General features: G+C 44.9%; 1 protein-coding gene across 1 annotated transcript; it reads left to right on the forward strand.

Annotated features, from left to right (window-relative positions):
- The first annotated feature begins 372 nt into the window (after positions 1-372).
- esrp2 (epithelial splicing regulatory protein 2) lies at positions 373-15,571 on the forward strand. Its single transcript, XM_083690705.1, has 17 exons — positions 373-515; positions 683-835; positions 1,334-1,462; positions 6,955-7,068; positions 7,438-7,552; positions 7,737-7,832; positions 8,171-8,225; positions 8,603-8,713; positions 8,834-8,966; positions 9,198-9,240; positions 10,327-10,628; positions 10,889-11,119; positions 11,403-11,601; positions 13,097-13,298; positions 13,450-13,636; positions 14,781-14,880; positions 15,432-15,571. The coding sequence occupies exons 2-16, from the start codon at positions 704-706 to the stop codon at positions 14,865-14,867; spliced, it is 2,136 nt and encodes a 711-aa protein (XP_083546831.1). The 5' UTR covers positions 373-515; positions 683-703; the 3' UTR covers positions 14,868-14,880; positions 15,432-15,571.
- Positions 15,572-21,315: the final 5,744 nt, after the last annotated feature.

The raw sequence follows: 21,315 nt of genomic DNA on the forward strand, positions 1-21,315 counted from the left end.
TGTGATTTGACCTCTAATGAAGTAGGGTGTAGACTGTATGCTCAAACAGGGACCTTATTTACATAACGACACACAGCATAACACAACTGGCGAACCGTTTAACCTCTTTTTTTTTCTTTTTTTAATTACACATTTGTCAAAACCTTGATATGCGCAGAGAAAAGGGGGAGGCGTGGAGGTCAACAACAAAGGTGCGCATGGCGAAAAAGAAAGAAGTAGGTTTTAATCTACTTCCTTCAAATGTTGGTCCAATCAGGTCACTTTACATAGGTATTGCTGCCGCTATGTCCCTCCCTCACCTTTGCTTAGTAGCCAATAAACCAACTCCCCTGGGAGATTGACTCAAGTAAGAGGCTGAACCACACAGGTAACTCAAGAAAAGAATAGCGAGGAAGAAGAAAAAAAACCTTTAGGGCTTGTTATGGAGTTCGCGTGAAAGAAACACGGATTTTTCCACCCTTCTTTACCAGTTAAACCAGTATCTCTGGATAGGACACACTCAAGTGCTGGATCAGGTAGAGTTGTTGGCCGCAATCTCTTTACGTGTCCTCTCTGAAAATTATCTTCTTTCCCTCTTCGTTTACTTCAATTGAATTTCCAGATCTTTTGTTTGCTCTTCTTATCACTTGGAAAAAGGTGAACCCTCGTGTTATTTTTATTTCATCTTTGCTTTTAATTGTAGTTTTTACCCTTGTGGTCCCTGATGGCTTCGCACAGTGATACTCTGGTGGTGTTCTTTGGGGCAACAGCTGGTGCAAATGGGGGTAAACTGGGTTCGGATGAGAGGGAAATAATTCTCTTGGTGTGGCAAATTGTGGATCTACATGAGAAAAAGGTACGGACTTTTTACCCGTTGTATGGTTTCTTCTGACAGTGTTTTGTGGTAGTCTACACGTAGTGGAGTAATGTTTTAGCTTGACATTTGACATGTATCAACACGGTATACTTTCTGGAATTACCTTCGGGATCCTAACCCCCCCACCCCCCCCAAAAAGTAAATAAATAATAATTGAAATGTTCACATTGGCCGTAAATCCGAAACATCCAACGGTCGAGCACAGGTGCGTGCATTAGGGTCTAACATCAGGTAAGGGGTAATGCAGAAAGAAAGAAGACGGCATACCATTTTGGTTACATGTCAATGTCCCAACATTATACCCTGCGTTGACAATTAACTGCTTTGGAGGTTTTTGCAACTACATTAAGAATTGTTTGATAGTTTGTGACACTTCATATATGTGGGTCAAACTGAGGGGATGTCTTTGGAATGAAGTGGGCCTAGCTCATGCTGTGTAGAACGAAAATGCCATGAAACACCGATGTCGTTTTTCAGGTTGGTAAGCTTCAGAGACGTCTTGTGAAACCAGACACTTTGGAGTTGACAGACCAGTGTAAAGAGCAGACTGGACTGGATTTGGACGAACTCTGCAAAGCCGAGCCTCTGGACAAAGTTCTGCAACAGGTGAGCCTCATTTCGGGTTATTAGGTGGTGATGAGAAAGATTTCAGTTCAGGCCCAAAACTTAGGCGTACAAGTGTGGAAATAATATTTCATGCGGACTTCGATGTCTGATGTCTTCTTAGGCTAGGCTATATTTAACCTTTTTAAAGCTGACAGCAAAGATTGTCATAAATCCCAGAACAAAGCATGTTGAATATCATAGCACAGTTGTATGTGCAATTTAACTGCTTTCAAGGCAGATGGCACATGACAAGCTTGCATCTTCGAAATGTCAAATGTCTCTCTGATGACCTTTTAAAAAGTATTCAACTTGCTTAGAGCTGTCTGTGGTTTGGCCTACAGATAAACTACCTTGACAGTCTTAATGCAGGTTTGAGTAGCTTGGCTGGGCTGGCTTGAGATAGGGAGGGGGGGGAGCAGGTCTAGTCTTGTCTCAGTCTGATGCATGCTGAAGACATCTGGAAGGTGGAATGTTTACCTGAGAACACACCACCCTCCTAGGCAGAGGAAGGAGATGGGGACAGGAATACAAACACAGAGAGACCCTTGGACGTAGCCCCACCAGCTATTTCCTTAGGCCCTTTGTGAGAAGAGGCAGCTCAGGATGTGAATTTGCTTTCAGGTTCCACTTACTTTTACAGGTATGATTTGACAAAAGGTGTATGTTGCCAAACGTGTTTCCCAACTGCTCTGACAAGCGTTTGTTTGCACTGACTACAACCTTTACTGCCCCCAAGTATTTTTTATAATTGAAAACCTCTCACTATCAGGCTCAACTAGTGGTTTAGGGTAAGGTGAGGGCTTTTCTAGCGATGTAGCCTTATCCTATGCAAGCACAAGCAGGTTTGTTGAAGTTGTTGTTCAGGATCGATTACATGTTGGTTTTGAAGCCTCTGATGTTGCCAGAGCTCTCGCCATAGTGGTCATGTGCAGCTGATTCAGAATGCTGAAGTCATCTACTGTATTTAAACCACAAAGGCCACCCTTTTCAAATGTGGCTTATCTTGTGTTGACCCATCAAATATTAACCAGAACAATCAATTCTTACTTGCTTATGTCTGGTCACTTTCTCTTGCCATTGGTCAGGTTTTGTTTGGTGTTTGTCTATATTGATTTTAATGCAGTGGGGGAATGAAGATAAAGCAACGTTCAAGCTGGTTTGAGTCATGGAGCGCTATGCATGGGAAAGGAAGGAGGACATAGGAATGGCAACCTTCATAGGGCAGGGGTCGTATCAGTGCATGTCATCTATGGCCAGAGTAGCCATGGATGCTGGTTTGTTTTCTTTGGTGAAACATTTATAAAGGAAGAGAATGTTGGATATTATGGACGGGTGACTTCCAACACACATTGGCACACAACATACCCACCGCCCCCTTTCTTTTCCCTTTTAAGATTAGGGAATAATCTTCTTTAATTCATCTCAACATCTGTCATGAAGTCACAGCTATATGTCTTACTCTGAAACTACACTGCAACTGTCATTCTGCTCCCTGCGAATGTTGTTTTCAATGTGCCACTGCAGAAGCAGCAAAACGGAGGCAGAAAATAGCAGCGCCAGGCCGCTTTTTCAGCTGAAAATGCTTGAGACACATGATGGTTTTTGAAGCCTAAACTAATGATTCTGCTGTGCAAGCTCGTTTGACTGACGTGAGTATTCAGCAGCCAGTGTAGCGTGTGTCATTGATTACTGTTGCTCTGTTTCAACTGTGGCTGATGGGCACAGGAAAAGGCGTACACGATGCTTGCGGTATAGCTTGGCTCTTGTATTGGGAGAGCCCAGCCATCTCTAGCTTCTCTGGCTCACACGTCATGCTGTTTGGTGAGTTGGAGAGAAGAGTGTTTTATTGCTGCTGGCACTATCACTTAATCTGCCGCTGTGCACCTGCCCCAGTGCAGTTGCTGGGAATAGGGTGACGCTGCAACACCTGTGAGAGACATTGTGCTACGCACGCCTAGCTCCGGGCGGGCAGACGGCGTGTCAGAGCCTGTACTGCTGCACTAACTGATCTGAGGCTCCCAACTGTCAAGACTGGCCCTAAGGGTGCCCCCTCCCACCAAGTCTGACCTAGGCTGTCAATGTACCAGCTTTCTTGTTATAGGTACACAAACAAAAACCTATTGATCTGAGATAAAAAGCCTGGCACTGGTCTACGACCCATCCCTCCTTGGGTGTAGCCCCTATATAGTACAGGGCAATCTGTGGTATGAATACAAGCTGTGTTGCTTGGACTGTAATGCCGGCACTCCCTACTCCCTTATCGGTTGAGGCTCGCCACCCCTCTCTAATCCACCGGCCCAACTTCAGCCACCATGCAAACACGTCAGCCATACCACAGAGCAAACACCGATAGTGCCAGGTTCAAAGGCCAGCTCCTCGCTCATTCTCACCAATGGCACAGTGCAGGAGTTAGCCGGTCTCCTGCCATCCATGTAATCCTGGCTAATCACAGTGGTAATGAATGAATGGCTTCAATTGTCTGACAGGGATGGTGGTCTATTCTCATTTGTAGCACACTGAAGTGTCCTACCCAGACTGTCTGTGGAGGCAATGGCACCGTCTTTCACTTTACCGTTGCTGCTGATAAGCCAGAGTTCAAGTTGTGTTTATAGTATAGCCGTGCTCCATAAATAGGCCCGTCAGACGCGTTTGCTCTTATGGCAGTGGTTAGTTACTGGTTTGGCAGTGTTGAGAATGAGGACAGGGCGTGCCGCTTATTCCTTTAAACCATTTGTGTTTCTCTTGCTAATCCTACGTGTTATTGAGCAAGGTGGGGCTGCGTACGACTCATTAACCTGTTCAATTGTCAACATGCGTTAGATTGAACACAGGCGTCCTCTGGGCTATATTGTCACAGACCGTGTCCTGTGCGTGCTAGAATGTTTCCCTACGAAGTCCACCAAAGGAAAGGTGTGTGGAATCCATCCTCTGCTATGGGACCAAGGGTTAGGGTTAATTTAAATTGAATCAATTTGCTTAAAAAAAAAAAAAGCTTCTCACCCACAGTCTATCGAGAGATCATTGCAAATCATTTCCCGATTTGCAATCATTGAATAATTTCAATATCTTAAAGAGAGATACAACTGACCCCCCCCCCCCCCCCCCCCCTGAACCCTGGTAGGGCTAGTCAACCTCTGGTTTCTCTGGGAGATGGTTTGTAGGAAGGCTGCATGTGGGCCCATGCCCCTAACCACATCAGCCAATAAGCTTGCTGTGTTTATCTGACCTGACCCAAATGTTATCACAATATGGTTTACATATTATTGGCATTTAGCAGACGCCTTTATCCAAAGCGACTTACAACAAATACATCTGTTTAAGTAAGTGAATCATCTATCCATCAGTCATAAAAAAAAAAATGTAATCTGGTAGGACCAGGGGCTATTGGCAGTCACAATGCTAGAATTACTATGTTAGAATTTTTTTTTTTTAAACAGGAGAGAAACATGTACAAGGGGGTAGTGGGGATGGAGAGGTCTTTAGGAGGGACAGTTAAGATGTAGCCTGAAGAGATGGGTCTTCAATCTACGGCGGAAGATATGTCATTACTGCAGTCACTACCTGACATTATGGTGAAATGGAGAGTAGGCGATAAAGGGTGAGCTTTCCCCAACTCCACAAGGCAGGGTGGCCTGTCAGCCAATAAGGTCGTTGTATCTGACCACTGTTGCCATTGCAACTCAGCCGTCTCGCCCTCCCAGGTCTAGGACGACCGTAGACCACCAATGAAAAGATGAGGCGTTTAACTGAACACTGTTTTGTCCTACTATTACAATTTCTTGGCTGTAGCGTCTCTTCTAGTGGATATGGGGGCAATGCAGGTTAAGATGCGATAGCAGGACAAAGGTGTGTTTGTGTGTTTTAAATGGAGTAGTTAATGTAATGGTTTTGCATGGATGGAACTCCACAGCCTTGTAAGGTAAAGGGAGAGCCAGGGTTCCTCTCTACCAGCCAGTTCCTCAGTCAGCAGCTGTACGGGTGAGGGTGTGGAGGTAATGGCCCTCATGTCTCTCTGGGGAGCGTGCTCTAACATGTACACATAGTAAACCAGCTCTCTAACTGTCTGAAGGCTATCTCATATGACTCACATATGGCCACTGGCCATCTGAAATTACCCCAGCAATCAATCACTCGCCAGCGTTAGATCCTCGGGACAAATGTGATGGTACCCCTCTCTTAAAAGTGTGATTTTTAGAGAATCCTGCTTTAATGTAGGGAAATTCCATGGTAACAGAATGATGCTGGGTCTCGGAAGATGGGTAGCGACTCTGCTGTCCTGACAGTGGTGGGAAGCTCATTCCATGTGTGTGAACAGAAATTAAAGCTTTTTAAGAAATACAAGCTATGGAAATGTAATTGAATTATCAACCAGCTAGTTGTGACGGGCAGGTTGTTAGAGTTGGTTGATGTGGGGAATTGAGGCTGTTATTGACAGTTGAAAGACGCCAGTGGGTTTACACAACAATGGTAATGGGGCCCCATTAAATGAGACGGTTATTGCTAAACACAGCTTGTGTGGGAGTCCTGGTACTTTGAATGGTGATTGTCTAAATGTCTTTATGGTGAGTGGGTAGGTTTGTCAGGCTGGGATTGTTGTTTTTCCTCTGCCTGATCGCGACTGTTGGTCGTGCTAAGTGAAACCCTTGATCCAGGTGATTACCACAACCATCCCTCTTGTCTGCTTCCTCACCGTGTAAACAGAAAACCTGTCTGACAAGCCCCTTTACAAGATACGTACGCAGAGAGTATAGAAGGCAGAGTTCACCCTCGCTACCTGTTACTCCCTTGAATTCAGAGGGTGATGAAATACATGTTTTGTACTCTCGTTTCTATAGACACATTTAAAGTGATGCTCCTCTATGTATTTCCTGACGGATGTGCATCGTGCAGCAGTTGTGATTGACGGGAGGCGTCGCTACTGAACATCAGAGGCCCCTTCCTATTATTAGCGTTGAGTGAAAAGTGGAGCATGACGGAGAAACAAAATAACTTGCCTGTTGTATTGGAACCTTTTTTTAAATAAAATAATGTTCAAAAGTGGGTTTCTAAATTACTTATTGAAAAAGTAATACAGACACATTTTTCAGAAGCAACGTTTTCATAATATATGTCCTTGGTTTTGAGAAATTGGAGTCTGCTTTAGATACTGTTACGGAATTAATGGGCAAACAGTTCTGACTAAAGGCTGCATCTTACTAACTAAAGAAGCGATAAGCACCTAAAACCACCTGAGGTAATTGACCATCAAATCCTAATGCAAAACAACTACTGAGATGTGCTTCAGAATGTCTTTAAAGCGATGCTCCACTCAATAAAGGTTGAATACATGCTCAGTTGGAAAAGTACTTAGCACTGTTGTTTGACAAACAGACTATTATCTAAACAGGTGTTTATAATTTGCCAATGCAGAACAGAAGTGGTGGTACTGTGGTACTATGGTTTGTTAAAGGTTACATTGACATCAGTGTTTCTCTCTCTCTCTCTCTCTCTAGTTCCTACAATCAGTTTCTTCTGAGCTGAAGGCTCTGGGCAGAAGTTCCTACACATTGTGTGTCGACAGTCCCCTGATCATACGACAGGCTCTCCACCCAGAGGCCTCCAAAAAGGTATGCGCCACACTTGATTTAGGGGCAATTCTTATGTTGCATATGGCAAATCTATTGTTGGTGAAGCACACATGAATGTGTTTCTTTGCCTGTCTTTAGCTCAGCAGTGACATGTCAAAATCCGCTCAGGAATTCTAGGTTTTCCACAGAATTTTCCAGAGATGGAGTCATCCAGCGTTGTTTTCCCTCAGTCTTCCCTCTTTCTTCAGATCTTCATGTCACCTTTTCCTGGCTCTTCCCTTTCTTGCGTCATTCCCATTACATCCCATCATTCCCAACACCTGCTTCTTTTCATGCGTCTGCATTGTGTTATTCTGTAAATGATTTCTGGATTAATGACTAGACTGTTTCGTTGTATCTTTGCTCCAGAATGTGGTCCTCCCTGAATGTTTCTACTCCTTTGTGGATGCGAGGAAAGAGTTTCACAAATGCTGTCCCAACGCCGGCCCGATCCAGGACCTCACACTGTCCTCCATGATGGAGTGTATCCTATCTCTATTGAAGTGATTTAGTGAATCAATGTGTTGTTGTTACTGTATACCTTTCGATCAGTTTTTCAAATGCATCTCAGTAAACGTGAATTCCACAGGTGAATTCCCACCACTAGTATTTATTATTTTGATTACTTCTAATGATGATGATGATGATTTCCTTAAATGGGTGTGTAGATGTGTGCATCCCTCCCATGGCAGAACAGGAGGTGGGGGTAAGGGAGGTGAAGAGCATGGTCTTGCTGTCTCTCCACGTCCTAGCTGAGCCCTACAGTGAGTATCTGTCCTCCTCCGTCTGTGGTAGTCCCCCCTGGCTTACCCCCACCCTGCCTACCCCTTCCATCCCTCTGGGCTAAATTGCTAGTAGGAATGCTGAGTGCAGATGTAGCAAGCTGCCAGGCAGGGTGAACCTGTTGCGCATGAAATCTGGTAGCACAGAGCAGGACTTGTTGTATTGTTCTCTTTGAGGTGAATTCTGTTTGCGTTTTGCAACAACCCAAATGTCTTGCCAAATGTAATTATTTGTTTTTCAAATCATTATGGTATTTTTTTTTTGCTATTAAATACTTAATATATTGTTTTTGTTTTTGTGTCATTTGAATCCCTCGCAGACCACACATTCTCCTGCTTTGAAACTGTGAAGACCAAGTTTCAATCTGGAGCATGGTATGTATATCTTAAGATCAACCATAATCTCAGTGATTTGACTCAGCTTCACCATTACACAATGTTGCCACACCTATTTGCTAAACCAGTTTTACTCCGGAGTTATACTTAACAATCCCTCCCATGTTCAAACCTAAGCTCTTAGCATTGATTACAGCAACAAGGAAACCACAAGCATATAATTAAACCTGTCCAACTTTTCAATCAAGTGCTTACCTGGCTATCCAATAGCACCACACAAATCCCACTCGGGTGTCTAATACCCATTACCCTGACAACCCACTGGCATTAAGTGTGTGTGCAGTGTTAAGCAGTTTAATGACTCCAGTGCCAAAGTTGACCATGCTTCTCTCTATCCCTGTGTTGTCCCCCTGCAGCAGTAAGGCAGAACCAGTGGACAGTGAGACTGTGATCAGAGCCAGGGGCCTCCCGTGGCAGTCATCTGACCAGGACATAGCCCGCTTCTTCAAAGGCCTCAACATTGCAAAGTAAGCGTACTAACACACCTCATTAACACGTTTTAATGCCTTTATTAGTGTGGAGGTGTAATATTCAAGGGCTGCATTGGCATGAGAGAGAACCTGTGGTGTGTGTGTGTGTGTGTATAGAGGCGGTGTGGCCCTCTGTCTGAACGCCCAGGGCAGAAGGAATGGTGAAGCCCTGGTTCGCTTCATCAACCAAGAGCAAAGAGACCTGGCCCTTGAGCGCCACAAACACCACATGGGCAGCCGCTACATCGAGGTCAGCATTCATCCAACCCCCCGTTGATTCAGCCAGTACTGTTGTTGCGTTACGTATTCTGTGCTGTTACAGATATTACCTTACTTTTTAAATTACAGAAACAATGTATTGTATACTGGACTTTTAATGAATCGCTTCCAAATACAGCTGTATGGAGTGCCTTGCTGGTCAGATGAATCAGCCTTTTAAATTTACTGTTGAATTGCTAAAAGCAGCCTCTCATCCTCACAGGTGTACAAAGCCACAGGGGAGGAATTCCTCAAGATTGCTGGAGGTCAGATTTCAGAAGCGTACACCACCACCCTTCCTATAAAGAGTGATGTTGAAAGGCTCCCTGTTAGTCTCTGGTAGCCTTCTATTACATGGCCTTTCCTCCTCATATCCGAGACAAACCCAAGGACCCCCCCCCCTCCCCCCTCCCGCCTCTTGAAAAAGTAGCTCTTCGCTGAGTGTAGTAAGGTACTCTCCCTGTTCTTCTGCCCCGTACCCCTGGGTCTCTGTGCTTATCCTGGGGGAATGAAAGGCGCTTTGTGAGCCTCACCCCCCCGCCCCCGCCCCCCCCCAATCCCCCTACTGCTCGCCCCTCAGAGGGTAGTTGGAGGAAACTTTACCCTTGGCCCAACAGCGGCTCACTCCATCCCAGCGCCGAGTCCCAGGAGGGAGAGGGGGCTGGCGGCCAGTGAAAAGCCCAGCTCGGGGCCCACACAAAGGGGGTGTGAAAGGACAAAGGCAGGGTCCTGGGCCTCCGGACCACAGCACTGGGCATGCAGGAGGGGAGGACGGGGTGGAAATAGATGAGTCGGAGCAGATAACTTCAATCTCACAGTGTCTGTGGACTTTACCCAGACCAGTCGAGGTCAATACATGTTGTACTGTCAGCAGATACTGTAGGCCAGACTGTTGTTTTAACAGTTTATTTATGTTTGTTTATCAGGATCCCAATTAGCTGCTGCACATGCAGTCACGACTCTTCCTTGGGGTCCATGTAAAAACATACAAAATAATCAATGAAATATGCCATTTTAAACCACATATTTCTCTTTTAGCTGATTTGATTGATTACATTGAGGAAGCTGGAGCACTCTTTGTTTAAACACTTGTAACAGCCATTTTGGCCAATAGGAGCACCCTAAAAGAAGACGCTTCAGATGCAGAGATCCAGAGATCCTCTCTGAGTTTTACAGGAATCTGGTTCTGGATATACAGTAACAGCAACATCTGCCCCATAAACAGTGATGTAATGCTTATTAATTGTATTCGGTAATTTAACAATGACGATGCACAAGAATCAACATCTCAGAGGTGCCAAAGATTGCCGAACCGTCAATTCTCACCATTTGTTTGGTTCTCCTACCTGCAGGCACGTCAAACGAGGTGGCCCAGTTCCTGTCCAAGGAGAACCAGGTGATCATCCGCATGCGGGGGCTTCCCTTCACCGCGTCGCCCCAGGACGTGCTGGCCTTCCTGGGGCCCAAGAGCCCGGTGACGGACGGCTGTGAGGGCCTGCTCTTCGTCAAGTACCCAGATGGGCGGCCCACGGGCGACGCCTTCGTGCTGTTCTCCTGCGAGGAGTACGCCCAGAATGCCCTGAAGAGGCACAAGCAGATCCTGGGCAAGAGATATATCGAGCTGTTCCGCAGTACTGCTGCAGAAGTGCAACAGGTACATTGATTACTTTATCTTTATGATGACTGTTGGATAGATGATTCACTTACTTAAACAAATGTATTTGTTGTAAGTCGCTTTGGATAAAGGCATCTGCTAAATGCCATAAATGTAAATGTAAAAAATGTAGGTACACTATCCACAGTCACTGGGGGTTTCTCCTCTTTCCCTACTTTGCCCCAAGCCATATGCCCAATCTACCACTCTCTTTTAGGCTATATACACCTTTGACCCCCCTCTGCCCTCCTGTGTCTCAGGTCCTTAACCGTTACATGTCCACCCCCCTGATATCCACACTGCCCACTCCTCCCATGGTGCCCATGCCAGTCCTGGCCGCGGCGCCCTTCCTGGCCACTGGCAGCACGCGTGACTGTGTCCGCCTGCGCGGCCTGCCCTACACCGCTGCCATTGAGGACATCCTGGACTTCATGGGAGAGCACACCATCGACATCAAACCCCACGGAGTTCACATGGTGCTCAACCAGCAGGTGAGACAGAGAATCTGAGGCCAGAACATACCACGAACCCACCATGGCCAAATCCAGGTCTCGCCCCAGACACCTGTGTGTGCCGGAGGGGCTTAGATGGGTGCGATGGTGAGCGATATGGAGAGAATTCCACCGTCCTAGCCCATGCAAGGGCAGGCTTGAGATGAAAGCCATGCAGCTTTTTAACCCCATCTAATCCTCAGGGATAATTTTAGGTGTGTGTGTGGTGGGGGGGGTTCTGGTACCCACTAAGTAAGTCTCCCCTCTCTCTCTCCACCTCCAGGGCCGTCCCTCTGGTGATGCCTTCATCCAGATGAAGTCGCCCGACCGGGCCTTTATGGTGGCCCAGAAGTGTCATAAGAAGATGATGAAGGACCGCTATGTGGAGGTGTTCCAGTGTTCCACCGAAGAGATGAGCTTTGTTCTGATGGGAGGGACTCTCAACCGCAGCGGCCTCTCCCCCCCACCCTGCAAGCTGCCCTGTAGGTCCCCACTGCGCCAGACCAAACCACTAGTGAGGCCAGTCTACTCATTCACACTGCAGGGCCAAACCACTGAGGCCAGTCTACTCATTCACACTGCAGGGCCGAACCGGGCTCGGCCGACCCGGTCCCACGTCCACCCATGTGAAGGGGAAATATATCCGAGCCGGCACAGGATTGGTTTGGGTCGGCCCTGTACTGTGTAAAGCCCCGTAGGAATATTGAACATCCCACATGAACAGGGAAATATGCCCTTCGTAGCTTGGTCCTCTGTGGCTCAGTTGGTAGAGCATGGCGTTAACAACGCGAAAGGTTGTGGGTTTGATTCCCTCTGGGACCATATATACTCAAAAAGGTGTGCACTCTCTGCAATGTAAGTCGCTTTGGATAAACGTGTCAGCGAAATGGCATTGTGTGTGTGTGTATATATGGCACACAATATATAACTTATATCACTTATATTAGCTTGACTCTGTGAAACCCAGAATGGTGGGTGTGTCACATGCAGGGTTAAACAGGATGTGTCTACCCCATTGTACTTTGCTCTATTTGTGGTTCATATCTAGAGATAAGCAAAAATAATCTAATCACCCAAGAGGCACAGTGCCCCTCCCTGGTGTAGGTGTTCTAATGGCCAGTCAGTGAAGGCAGGCTGAACCACAGCAGTCTTTCTGCTGTTTTTCTGACTGGCTTTTTGCACCTCTTGTCTGTGCTGGAGCAGTGGAAGTCATCCAGGTTGCCAGGTGAGTGAAGTGTACAGTACCTGGCAACCCTCATCCCAAAGGTCGTCTGTGTCAACGTGTCCCCTGCGTGGAGGGTGACCAGGGCGGCCCCACAGCCCTGTACTGCTTGTTTGTGTGTAAATACCTCCCTCTGTGTGTTTACACTGCAGGGCATAGATGCAGGACAAGGACATAGGTGGCAGCTTTCTGAGAAGAACAGAAGCCCAAACGGATGTTCCACGCATGGCCTTGACCAGGGCTGTAGTTGATTTAGCCAGACAGTTTTTAACTATGTATTTTGCTTCCTTACATACTGAGCAGTCACATTTTGGGACCCATAGGGACACTTTGTCTGCATTACATAAGTTACTTTCCTAAACTGTAATTCACTTACTTAGCATTTTGTTAACATGAAAAACATGTAGTACAACAGCGTAACAAAGTGACTTTTCAGAAACATAATGTAGACAAAGTCTTCAGAGAGGGAAATCTGTCATTAGTTTGATTGGAGTGTGCCAGGTGTTTTGGGTTTATTTCCAGAATGAATGGGGCCCCATAGTATAGGGTCCAAAATACAGTTTACAAGGAATAAACATGTCATTAATAACTATCTGAGCTTGTCAACTACAACCAAGGCAGGGCCAAACGAGGAAAAAACGTTTTGGAGGTGGAACATCTATTTTAAGGTTCCCCTGTGATTTTGTTTGTGCATGCGATGGGTGTATTGATCATCGTAGTAGAACTGTATACAAACTGCTGTGTTGATCTCCCAGGTCTGTCTCCACCGGCGTACGCTGCATACCCTGCCGCGATGATGTCTGAGGCTGCCCTCTACCAGCCCCCCCTGCTGGCCACCCCCAGAACTCCCCAACCGTCCACACACAGCCCTGGCCCGGCCCTGGCATACTACCCTCCCCAGCCCCACGCCCAGCTCTACATGAACATGAACATGAACTACACAGCATACTACCCCAGGTTAGGTCAACGTATGAACTGCATGCCACGCTACCTCTTGTGGCAGCCATGTTCCATTGTGAGAATCAGGGAATTATGCCCTCGGGATAATGCACACGCTGCTCTGTTTACATTACCTCATCATTCTTCCTTCCTCCCCTCCCCACCCCAGTCCTCCCGTGTCCCCCTCCACGCTGAGCTACTTCGCGGCCCCCCCAGGGTCGATGGCTGCGGCGGTGGCGGCCCAGTCCCACGCCGGCTCTCCCATGATGCCCCAGCATGGTGCCCTGGTCAGGATGCAGGGCCTCCCTTACAACACTGGTGTCAAGGACATCCTCAGCTTCTTCCAGGGCTACCAGGTCAGTACCCTGAAGCAACTCCCCTGCCCTAAAGTTGGCCCGTCCTACCTCCCCAAGAGCCCCCACTCAAGCCATGGCAACGCTCTATTATAGTTTTTTATTTTTATTTTTATTCTGTTTTGTTTATGTCTGTGTGTGACAGTTGACTAGTAAATACAATTAAGCAAAGCAACCTCTTATTTTAGTTATGGTATTGATGCTGTTGGTGAAATCAATTGAGAAAAACCATATTTGGCAAGGCTGGATTGAGGTGCTAGCTTTCAGAGAAGGTCAAAGATCAGACATCAGTTAGGTTGTCAATACCCTTAAGTATCCAGTTTGTTACAAAGTGTATCTGGACAGACTGCCCTCACATTCCTTGTTCCATAGTCGTTTTTTTTTTTTTTTTTTTTTAAATAATATCCCTCACCGTAAGCCCACCACCGGGACACCAAAGGTCATGATTTCAATCGTTTGGAGGCCTCTAGCAATATCCATGAAAGGGCACTGAGTAGTTACTGTGCTCGTAAATTACCTGAATGCATTATTGCAACACGAAAGGTTGAGCATTTTCTATAAAGGGACATGTGTGCACTTGTCCTCTCCCCTTCTTTTCTCCCACATTGGCTGGCACCCTGAGTAGGCGGAGTCTTCAGAGGACGGTATGAACTCCGTTCCAGCTCTGGATTGGGCGGGTCTGTTAGCCGGAGGGGACTGGGGTGGGGTGTTGGAAAGGCCTTGGGTCTCTTTGTTTGCTATTACGGCTCATTTCACAGAAGGTGCAGCAGGTTTTTTAATGTGGTCAGGTGTGTTTAACCCAGCATGTAAAAAGTGTGTGTCTGTCTGTCTGTCTGTCTGTCTGTGTGTGTGCGTGTATGAGAATTCGTGAGAATTCAGGCGTTCCTATTCCCCCTAGTTTCCGGGCTCTTGCTCACCACAGTGCATCTAGTCCTTATAGACCAGAGCGTGGGTGGGGTTTGGGTGACACATGTCAGGCAATGAGTGGGGTCCGTTAACGGCCATGCATACACACGTGTTATGTATGCTCCAAAGGAGAGAGTTTGGGCAGTTTTGGGGTGTGTGCGTGTTTCTACATGTGTGTGTATGGTATGTATATATGCGTTTGGCAGCCCCCCTTCTGACTGTAAACCCACTTATGCTGTAGTATGCTCCTGATGACTACAGCAGCGTGGTTCAGATGAGCGATCAGGCCAGGAGTCTGATCCAGCCCAAAGAGTGGCTCTGTCTGTAGGGAGACCCACAAGGTAAGATCCTGAACCCCCACCCTCGCATGGCCCCCCACCCTCCCCCGTCTGCCTGCCTGCTCAGATCTCTTAACTCAAATCAACAGTGTGCTCCAGACAGTATCTCTCTCTCCCCCTCTCTCTCTTCCTCGACCTGAGTGTGCTTACCTGGTGAAGTCTTCTTTTCGGGGTGATTTAACAATGCTAACCAGCTCAAAGTTTGCCATGATTCCAGTGAATTATCAGGGTGTTGGTTCTGGACTGCAGGTCTTACAGGAAGCATGGCTGGGGTTTGAGCCTCACATTCTACCTATTGAAAGATGTGGCCCTCTGGGACATTTGGTGGTGTTGAAATGTGTTCAAATTTAGCCTGTGAGTTTCTCGGCCTTTCTTTCTTTACGGGTTCGATCAATTCAGGAGTTCCCAATTCCTCAGCCTGATTACTGCCCCCTGGTGTTGGGATGATGCCATTGACTCTCCATGGATTGACCCATAGCTCCCTCACTCCCTCCATTATAACCATGATGCCCATTTTTTTAATTCTTTCCTGTGATTATGATTGTCATCTGTAGCTCCAGCCAGACGCCGTCCTCGTGTTGTATAACCTCAGCGGCCAGCGCAGCGGCGAGGCCCTGGTCACCTTCCCCAGCGAGGAGGCAGCCAGGCGGGCCGTGGCCGAGCGCTCCAACCACCCCCTGTCTGGTCACCCAGTTCACCTGTTATTCTGCGACTGACTGGCCCCCCCCAGGAGAGAAACGACCGCCACCACTGACTCTCCCCGCCCTGTCCAATCCACCACTACTGACACACAGACACACCCCTACCCACAGCACAGCACTGTCTACGCATATTTATGATGCACGCGTGTCGCTCAAAGTGCCTCGAGTGTATTAATTGTTCCTTTGTGACTCCCCCCCCCCCCCCCCCCCCCCCACCTATCCTCTAGTGATGCCAATGAAATTGACTCCTCACAGAAGCACAAAGCCACCCTCTCCCTACGTTTTAAATGTTCACTGCTGACCATTTAAGTCCCAGTTGCCTCACATTTCTTACATTGTTTGATAGGCCATCTGATGTTGGGTTGGGCTGTGTGCAGTGTAATCAATAAAAGCCATATAGACTGCCTGACCTTTAACTTCTGTACTGGATAGCAGAAGGGAAATCCAAAGCGCCGTTACTCTTACTGGCATGCCTTGTTTATCCTCGTAGACCAGGCCACTATGTACACTAGTCAGAGCCACAGTGACATGCATGTGTTTTTTTGACAACTGCTTGTGTACCTTTTTTGCTGTACAAAGCATTCGTATGGCATAATACCATTCTGTTTAGACTATGTCCAAGCACTGTAGATTTTCTTTCTTGTTTTTCTACAATCAGAGTATCTGAGTGTGGCCCAAGGGGGCCGTGCTTTTATTAAATATTGTAGACTAGCATGGCAAATATTGATTCTTTTGTTTAATCTAACCTTTCTCAAAAAAACTGAGATTTATGTTATTTAAATGTGAAAAGAGTTTGCTGTTGGTCTGAATCTGAGCATACCTATTACCGTTAAATATGATAGATCTCGACAGCTTCTCTGCTTTCCAGACTATATTTATAGAAATTGCGGTCTGCGGCGTGCTTTTGATTCTCCCTTGTTTCGGACCGGCAAACTGTGTAAGATGCATGAGTTCCTTTCCCTGTGCCTGGACTACTGAGGACTGAGAACTGGTCTTTGGTTGCTCATCTTAACTGTGCCTACGATACCCAGGGTTTGGCTTGGCTGACACCTGGTGGCAGAGGGGACGTTTTTGTTTCTTTTTTATCAAGTTTGATACTTGTATGAATTTAGAATACTGTGTATATGATTGTAAACAATAAATGGAACGTGATATAACCCAGATGTTGAAATTGGCCTAATCATTTCTGGCTAGGTACATGAAATTCACTGACTACCTGACCCCCATGTCTTTTGAATGATTCTAATCAGAGCCAAGCCATGTTTCTGTCTGTACTTGGTGAAACTTTAGGGGCGACAAGGAAATGTCCTATTCAGGTTAGAGAGGCATAGGAGTCATGCAATAAGCAAAATGGCTTTCACAAGAGGGGGAGGGGGGGGTAATAATAATACCAAGTATAAACAGAATAATTCCTTTACTAAACCAAAGATGTTAATGCCAGAGTGTTTGCACAACAATAAAAAAACCTCACAGCAATACCTTATGAAGGAATAGCCTATTAAATCAGATATCAGTGATTTCACCGACAAAGTGTGTAACGATAGGGAAATGCATTTGTTTATTTATACAGTGCCTATAGAATGTCTACACCCCCTTTTCAAAATGTTCACCTTTTGTTGCCCCGGAGCCTAACTTTTTCCCACTGATCTACACTGCCTACTGGACACTTTCAAAGTGAAAGAAAAATTCTACAAAATGTCAGTAATTTATTACAAATGAAAAACAGAAAATGTATTGACATGTATTCAACAAGTCACTCAGTTGAATTTAGTGACTGCAAGGATAATATTTCAGAATGAATGCCTGGTTTTGTAGGGTACCTGATTCGAATATGAATCAATTATACAATGTGTTGATTATGCTGTCAATAAAAAGCAATTTTTAACGTTTTAGCTCATTTTCGGAGAGCGATGTATAACTTTTCGTTTTTAACGAAGTATACACATTTTTCTTTCACTTTGACAGTGTCCAATAGTCTATGTAGATCAGTGGGGGAAAAAATCCTAATTGAATGTATTTTGATTCCAGGCTCTGGGGCAAGAAAAGGTCAACATTTTGGAAGGGTGTGTATACTTTCTATAGGCACCTTGTTACACCTTGTTACACCTTGTTACACCTTGTTACACCTTGGTATAATGCCCAGCATAAGCCTAGAGCATGCAGTTACCTCTGGAGGGTGCTAGAGGGTGCTAGAGAGCGCTTTTCATTGCCCAAGTACATTTTGGTACTCATTAATAGTACCTAGCACTCATTAATGCTAGGTAGTTTAAACAGATTTTGACGCTAAGGAATATTTTCAATGTTAGGCATAACCAAGCCATAACTTGGGTTAGGATATATATATATATATATATATATCAATAAAATAAATCACTATTAGCTGCTTTAAAAGGACACATTATATATACTGTATATATACCATTATATTTATATACCATTTCTATGCAATAGAAATGTGTAGACAAGGAAACCTAAACATAATTTCCAAATCATATAGTATTCAAATCATATACAGTATAACATCACTCACAGGATAAGGGTAACACTTGACAATAAGGATATTTAAATTACAGTTTTTCTCGATTGCTTACACAATTTGTGTGAAAGTGAAGATCACAGCAATAACAAACATGAGCACAACAGTAACATTTTCAGCAAAACTGTTGCTTTCACACAAAATGCAAATGTTTAGCACATTTAAGCAAAACAGTTAACACAACTCTACATAAGACACACAAATCAATTGAGTAAGTGTTGACAAACAAAACATTATTATTTACTTACAGCATATAGCTATTTCTCCCATTATAGTGAATATCTACTCCATACAATACTGTAAACTCTCATCGATCATAGGTCATCAGTAACGTAACGTGGGAACAGATTACTTTAAAGGTTTTTGTTGGCACTTTCTGTCATCTACAATAATGCCATTGCTGTTGTAACTACCAGCTTGATTCTGAATATTTTAGATGAATTTGATTTGTATTTATAGCAAGTCATGTTTTCTGTAACAGGTGCATTAGTGTCTCAAACTATGTAGAACAACTTTCTTATAAAAAAAATTTTGACCTATGTTTTCACAGAAATGTGTCCAACCTGCAATGCGTCTTGATGGTTATTTTTGACTGTGTCGTTGACATGAAATGAAATGAATGGTGGATTGAACTTTTCATTATATGATAAATATCTGTTTTGATGCACTGATTTGCTTTTGTGCCACGTATTCTAAGTTTTGATAGTTATTCTTTGCAAAAGAAACTTGCTGTTTTGGCAAATGTGTTAACTGTTTCGGGGAATGCGTTAACAGTTTTGAAAAGTTTAATACTGTTTCAAGAAATGTGCTAAAACAATCGAGAAAAACTGTAACATGTACTGTACTTATGCAATAGTGATAACACTAATTGTTGATATGAAGAAAGGGGTGAAATTGAATTCAGCTTTAACCTGATGATTAGGTTCTGCACGTGTTGATTTAAGTACATTAAATAGTTTTTTTTGGTATTCTTGTTCATGGTTTTAAAGGGTTCAAATGTAAAAGGGATAGTTACCTTAAATTACATATTCACCTCAATGTATCAATCTCAGCAGTCAGTATATGGACCTGGAGTCAGCTATCCTAGATTTGGGTTAATTGACTAAGCTACAACTATATTATTAACATAAGTGACTGCTTAACAATGGGGTAGCTGTTAGCATACTGTAAATAATTAAATCAACATGACGCAGGTTATAGCAATATGTAAGACTACATTCAGTATTGTTGTGCATGAATAGAAATAACAGAAGTGTGCTATAATGTGTTATTGAACATTACTCCATACTGTCAAGACTCAGTAACCTGCCATACATTAATCAGTCAATCAAGACTTGCACATGTATGTCAAACATTACTTAATGTTAATAATGTATTAACATACACTGTACCACCACGCTTTCTGTTCTGTCCAATTACTATGAGGTTAACATATAGATGAAGATAGCCTATAGACAGAATAGCCTTAAGTGCTGCTCAATTTGAAAATTGCACTCCTATAATATCCATGTGTTGGTGTGGTATGTTGTTCTTGGCCCATCAGGGGTGAGAAGGGTTATCCATTACGGGGCAGGACTATCAGCAGCATCAGCAGTCCCAGAAGTTGACAGAGAGGGCTAGGGCACAGTGCCAGCCCTGATGACCTGCCTGGGGACACACAAACACAGAACCAACACTGTATGGAAACGAAGCAAAGGCCACAACAGAAGCAGCAGCTCAACAATAATGCATCCTCAACTGTATTTTGCTACAGGTCTCTTTGGCCTCATCAATACCTGACACTTAAATCAAGGTCATTCACCTCAGCAAAACAACCACCAGGAGGCATCGTTGAGCAGTTTTAATGACTATGCTTACAATGTGTTGCAGTGTGTTTACAAACATTGCTGTCTGATGAATTACTGAATTACAGTACGTGAAGAGGGGCATATGAGTTGTTGTGCCAAAATCAGGTGCTGTTCGTTTTAAACTGTCCAAGGCTTGTTGAGTAGAACATCTACATCAGGTTCCGCCCCACAATGCCACTCATCCAATGTTCACCAATGTTGTTAAGTTATTCTAATTGATTGCATGTGTTTATCTCCAGCACCTGATCTGCGTCCCATTTGACCTGAGTTGGCCCAGCTATAGGTGCAGGGTTTCAGCAACAGTCAAGCCTGCACCAAGCACCTCTCAGGCAGAGGAGAAACAGTGGAAAAAGAAACAGTGCCTTCACTGTTTTTTTATTTTAAAAAAATTGGTTTAAACATAACATTTATGCCCTTATAACAGCCCATCTTTACAAAGCCTGTCTATCCATACATGTTAGCTAACTGTTGTCAAAAAATACCTCTTTAGTTATTATAGCTAATGTAATGTCAATAAGTAGTTTTGCTGGACATTGGGGATTGCGCAATCAACTTGATCCATACTATCCTTGATTAAGCTTTTGGCAATTTAGGGACTGAATGTTATTTATTATGGCTTTTGGCCGGGGCACAAAGTTGAGTAAGTCGGAGTTCAAACCCCCACCCCCCCCACACACACACACAATGAATAACTTACAGTCCCTTACAAAAACAGACCCCATGTCACAGCTGAAGGTGATGACAGGGTCATACACAACACTTGATTACCTTTGAAATCAACAGGTCTATCCTCCCAGGGAGTTAGCGCCATAGACAGAGCTGTGTGTTGCACAGATGACAGAGCCATGATCTGTTCCCCGGTCACAGCAATGGCTTGGTCATAAGAGAACATGCTGATCTGGACCTGGTCAAAAACAACCTAATGAGACAATAAAAACATTATTTTGATGGAGACCAATACAAAATACATTGTGAATTGCCTAACTTGTGCTACAAAATAGTAGTCTCCTTTGCAAACCCGACACTTACAGCAAACTTGTCAGCGGGGATGAGTGAGACAGCCAGTGGTGTGATTCCTTCTATCTGCTCCTTCAGCAGAGCTGACATGGCCATATCTGGGAGCCCAACTGCAGAGTGACAGTTTTAATTAGCACAGTACAAAAAACAACAGGCTCCCCTCAGGCTCCCGCCTTATTTGTAGTGGCAAAACAACAAATGGTAAAGCATGTACCTGCCAACGTTCCAATCTCAATGAAGACCTCAGGACCCCAGGAGCTGATGTGTCCGAATGCCAGGCTGTGGCTCAGCAGTCCCACTAAAGCCTGATGCTGATCCTCGGAACAGGCCAGTCTCA

The sequence above is a fragment of the Argentina silus genome (assembly GCF_951799395.1).
Source record: "Argentina silus genome assembly, chromosome: 19".
In the NCBI taxonomy this organism is placed as follows: Eukaryota; Metazoa; Chordata; class Actinopteri; order Argentiniformes; family Argentinidae; genus Argentina; species Argentina silus.